This window comes from Chaetura pelagica, unplaced genomic scaffold (genome assembly GCF_000747805.2).
Source record: "Chaetura pelagica isolate M959 unplaced genomic scaffold, ChaPel_1.0 scaffold85, whole genome shotgun sequence".
Taxonomy (NCBI): Eukaryota; Metazoa; Chordata; class Aves; order Apodiformes; family Apodidae; genus Chaetura; species Chaetura pelagica.
The window spans coordinates 244,912-250,216 of record NW_009953505.1 but is presented as its reverse complement, the minus strand read 5'-3'; the positions used below and the strand labels follow the sequence as shown (position 1 = coordinate 250,216).

Below are 5,305 nucleotides of genomic sequence, written 5' to 3'. Positions count from 1 at the left end.
ATTACAGAAAATGCATTACACAGACACATACATTTTTTGTCAAAAAAGATCAACATTTTAATGGAAAAATTAAACATCTGTAAATTAAAAAAATAATAAATTAGAAATCAAAGATGGGAATTTAAAGAAATCAAAACCTCTAGATAAATCACTGGAGTAAATAATTGGTGGATTAAAATAAATATGAAGAACACCAGAATAATTCTGAGCTTACTGAGTGTGTCATGAAGCTTAACTAAAACCACTTCTCACTTATATTGTGTAAATTGCTTATTGGAATAGATGAGAGCATTTAAAAAGCCACAGGTTAAAGGAAATGCAGTTAAAACTGAATGCAGTAATTAGAGCTCAGGTTGGCAAAAAAACCCAAAAAATTATGTTGTGCTTAGCTATTGAACAGAGAACTTCTATCTAGTATTGCCTCAAAATTGTGTCTTATAAAGAACGCTTGAAGGAGCTGGGAACGTTTAGTTTGAGGAAGAGGAGGCTGAGGGGAGACCTCATCAGTCTCTACAACTACCTGAAAGGCCATTTTAGAGAGGTTGGTTCTGGTCTCTTCTCACAGGTAATTAGCAACAGAACAAGAGGGAATGGCTTCAAGCTGCAACAGGGGAGGTTTAGACTGGACATTAGGAAAACATTTTTCATACAGAGAGTGGTTAGACACTGGAATAGGCTGCCCAAGGAGGTGGCTGAGTCACCATCCCTGTATGTGTTTAAGGGTTGTCTGGATGTGGCATTGGTGGCATGGCTTAAGGGAGAACTTTGTAGAGTAGGGATGATGGTTGGACTGAGTGATCCCAAGGGTTTTTTCCAACCTGAATAGTTCTGTGATTCTATGAAAAAAAAAGGTTCATGGAGCTATCAACTCAGTTGGAAATACTGGTAAGAAAAAAAAAAAGGTAAGAAAATAAAAAAGAAAAAAATAACTTACATTTCAAATATTAAAAAAAACCAACCAAACAGAAATAATCACATTTTGACAGAAGCAGCCTTGGTTAGAGCATGAATTTCCAGCCTTAGGGAGATGAGGGTGGATTTCCAGTGCTGAACTTGAAACAGAAATATATTTTAAAATCTTCAGAATAGAGTCTCTGTATAAAGTCCCTAAGTCAAAGCATCACTGCAGACTGAAGTAAGAATTCCCAGTGGCCTGCGCAGTCCTAGGTATTTCTAAAAAAGGAGGTGAAGGCAGAAGGATGCATAGAGAACAGGATTCATCTGTACAAAGCAGTCTTTGATGATAAGCAAACATCTATCTTGTTGGGGCATGTTAAAGATATGAACAAATTCTAGGTCACTGCTCAAGGGAGATCAAAAATTGAGCCTTACCCTGTAAAAGCACACAGTATCATTCAACCTCTGTTAAGATTTTAATTTGATTCCTGTCAGTTTACCTTTTACTCTTACAAGTACCTTTGATGTACATGACAATCCATCAGGCAATGGGTGCTTTAGAAGCTAGAAATCTCTTTTTTGAAGCTCCAAGTGAAATAAATCAGCTGTCAAGATTCATGAAGTCTGTTGTGTTTTTTTTCTAAATAGTTTTAAATGGCTGTTTAATGTCCAAACAATGTCTTTTCTTTGCTACATTTAGGTTACAAGTAAAATGAGAGTTATCTTTGTCCTCAGTCACCTCATTTTACATGCAAAACCTCTTATCTTTAAGAAAGTTATTGACCAAATCTAAGACATATAACTGAAATACTCTAGTTTAAATGCGTAAAATATGTACAAGCTAACTTTTAACAGCCAAGAAATAACAGGCAGAATGCCAAAGACCACAAACATACAATTCAGTTTTTTTATCTTTCCAAACTTGATAGACCTGAAGAATGTATGCAGTTCTACATCTGAACAGAAGCAGCTCAGTGTTTTCACTCCCCCACTTGTATACGTCAGTAACACTAAATCTCCCCTGCCAAAGGTTAGAGGAAGACAGTGATCAAATACTAGCCACCTTTGATGACAGTATCCTAACTATCACAACTTTGTGAGGTGAAGACCAGGCAAATTTCTCCAATGAAAGCACAGAACTCAATGATTAGTAACTTAGTCAGGAAAACGAAAATATTTTAGGGAGAGGAGACCTGAAAATAGGTTATAATAAGAGATATTCTTGGAAAAGCCTAAATCTGACTTTCCTCCCTGCATTACACAGATTTATTTTTTTTAAGTACTAACAAATCCTACGATCCCTTTTGTACTGCCAAATTATTTATTTTTAGAAGCAACTACTCTTTAACAACCGTCTTCCTTCTTTTCAGGTGTTTTAGGAAAGACATGGCGATCATGTGATATGTAAGACTCATGACACTTAATTTAGCCATTCTGAAAATGGATTATAATCTATTTCTCACCAATGGGAGCTAGAGCACTCCAGCTGCTGTGTTACTGCCCAAAAGCATCACTGCAACCATGGCAATGCCTTGCACTAAAGAGTGGCTCAATTTCTGAAACCTGGAAATGTTTTCAGGATTAGGTATGCTGAGGGAAGAGTACTTTCAATATATTAAGGAGGCTTACATTCAAGACAAGCTGAGCTGTTCAGTCCTGCAAACACAGAAGTTGGGAGTGCACAGAGATGGAACATGAAGTAGCTAATAAATTTTACTGGCAAAAGCTGAGACAACTGTATACTTAGGAATGTGCAAGTTGTAAAGAAAACATTCCTGGGTTTAGACCTTTAGATACTTCCTGTGTCTTACTAGGCACTTAAGTGCTTTTTTTTGCAGACCTATGTAATTTCATAGGAAACATCTATGTATTTTAGTATCCCAACAAAAACTGGCTGCAAATTAGCAACAGAATTTAGAAGAATCATAGTTGACTCAATTGACAAAGTACTGTTGAATATTTTGCACTACAATGAACCAACCTATGTCATGAAGACTTTTTTTACATGTGTATTTAGCACTGCATGATTTGCAATTTTGCTATTTTTGTTATATGCTCCATTAAAGAAAAACTGTTAACTATCCCATTATAACTGTGATACCCTATTAAATATATAAGGAACAATATAAAATGTTACTCCAACTGGAGCACATAGTGTACTTACCAATATTAATTTCATCATCAGTTTCAGCATCCCCAATGCACTCAAACTGGAAATCTTGTAGAGACTGTGAAAATTTTTGTACTGCCATGGATAAATCTGAAATTCAAGAAAAAGAAGAAAATCAGATTTACTAAACTGAAACTTCACTGGCACAATGCTTCACGCATTTCTGTATGAAGTTCCCTTTGTAGCATCTTTTTGGACAGTTACTTCATTTAGAAATCCTCATAACCATTTAAAAATCAAAGCACCTGTGATATCCTAGAAACCAAAGAACATGTCAAATGTCAGATTTCACATACTATAAACAGGTATTATGTTGACAACTAAAGAACTGCGATATTTCTTGAAAAATAATAGATTAGTATAACATCTAGTCATAAATTGCATATGTGAGTAGAGCACTGTGGCTGAAAATACTGCAAAATTATTTTACAGATTAAAAAAAAGCTCATGACAGTTTCTTAAAAGATTATAAAAATAATTGCCTTCTAACTATTCTAATACACTAACACATTATACAGTGTTATGTAAAAGGTTTGTAAAAAGAAACTGAAGGAAAAAAATAAACTGCAAGTGCTCACCTATCAACTAGGTTGTCAATGAATTATGAGCGCTATTTTCACTGAAATACAAAGAGTGAACCTTAAGTCCAAATAAATGACAAATTAATAGAAATTTCATAGCGTAAGATTTTGTTAGAATTCTACACACTCCAACAACAACAAAGTAATACATGCAGAATGTCAATATAACCACAGAAATCTGTTATTTTATTTTTAGGTATATTAATGCCAAAAACAGAGATGAATGTGTTAACCAGTCCAGATAAGCTCAGAAAATCAGCAACAATTCTTTGTGTCCTAGAGGTATGTATTTTGAGGCTAGGAAAATTGGCAATTAAGATTCTGATATCTGCTAAATGTTACAAAAAGTCATGGTAAGGATATGTTATGAACAAAAAGCAAGTCGCAAAGTCTGTTTCAAAAGCATCTTGGATCTACCTCCATCCTTGGGGATGTTTAAAAGCCATCTGGACATGGTCGTGGGCAACTGGCTCTAGGTAGCCCTGCCTGAGCAGGGACGCTGGTTCAGATAACCTCCAGAGCTCCCTTCCAACATCAGCCATTTTATGATTCTGTGATTTCCTTAATCCTCTGTTCTTGTAAAGCCACAAGTACTCATGTACTCAATGCTGGATGCAAAATTAGAAGGCTAATTTTTTCCTGGCAGGAAAAAGCCGAGTACATAAATACACAAAGTGGCCTATGGAGTATATCATTCCAACATGAGAATCAGCAGTCTTTAGACAATATAGACATTAAGAGGTTTTTTTCTTGTATTAGTAAAGAGCTCCATATGTTTATCTGATACATAACTACTGTGTAAAGAACTGAGTAAACAAATCCTGCATCTTCTTTGATTAAATGTATGGAAAACAGGAAAGGTGCCCCTTGCACTACCTGCAGGCCACTATCTCTTCCGCCATTTAATATTGCTATGAAATAAAAAAAATTAACATTAAAAAATATTAAAAGTTTCCAAAGGAGATTTTAGGTATCTGCCCTAGGTAATTATTTCTTTTAGACATTTAGAAAATGTACTTCCTGTAAAAGAAAGCTGTGGACTGTGTCAATATGAATTATTTAGCAACTATTTGCAATATTTGAATGTGAAAACATCAAGTAATTTCTTACATCTTTTATCTTTAAGTATATATTCTTATATTATTTTTTAAGATTTATTCATGTTTACACACTAAACAAAATACTACTTTCTGTATTTTCTTTAGATGAAAAAAAAAACCCTCCGTGATAGAGCTTCCTTACATCCACATCCTGAAATCTTCTATATAAACTCTAATTCTATCCAAGAGGCACTCTGCCCTTCACAGCATACTGACACTGGTAATGAAATTGGCTATCAAGCAGATTCATCTGTAGTTCCTGACACTGAAGTATTGTCTCATTATCAAAATATACTGTGTTTTCCATTAAGAGACATAAAGAAGTAATTAATCCTTACTGAACATCTACTGTGCTGTACATGAAGATTAGATTATTAAATGTATTAACAAATCAGACTCTAAACACAGTGCTTCCTACTGTTTGTATAGATGAAAACAAAATAGATCTTCATAAGCTTATAAAGCATTCAGTTTTATGCAAATACAGCATATTTGATACTAACTAACTTACTGTTCTACAGCTGTTAGAAGGACCTAAACTTGAATTTATTCACAGC

The 5,305-nt window shown here is 34.5% G+C and overlaps 1 protein-coding gene across 1 annotated transcript in view; it reads right to left on the bottom strand.

Moving 5' to 3' along the window:
* The window catches only part of ARHGAP42 (Rho GTPase activating protein 42), a 116,589-nt gene extending 112,487 nt beyond the window's left edge, over positions 1–4,102 (bottom strand). The window contains exons 1-2 of the mRNA XM_009999413.1: positions 4,066–4,102; positions 3,062–3,157 (exon numbers count right to left, since the gene is read on the bottom strand). Of these exons, the coding sequence (XP_009997715.1) occupies positions 3,062–3,157; positions 4,066–4,102 (133 nt within the window). The remainder of the gene's footprint in view (positions 1–3,061; positions 3,158–4,065) is intronic.
* Between the last annotated feature and the right edge of the window lie 1,203 nt (positions 4,103–5,305).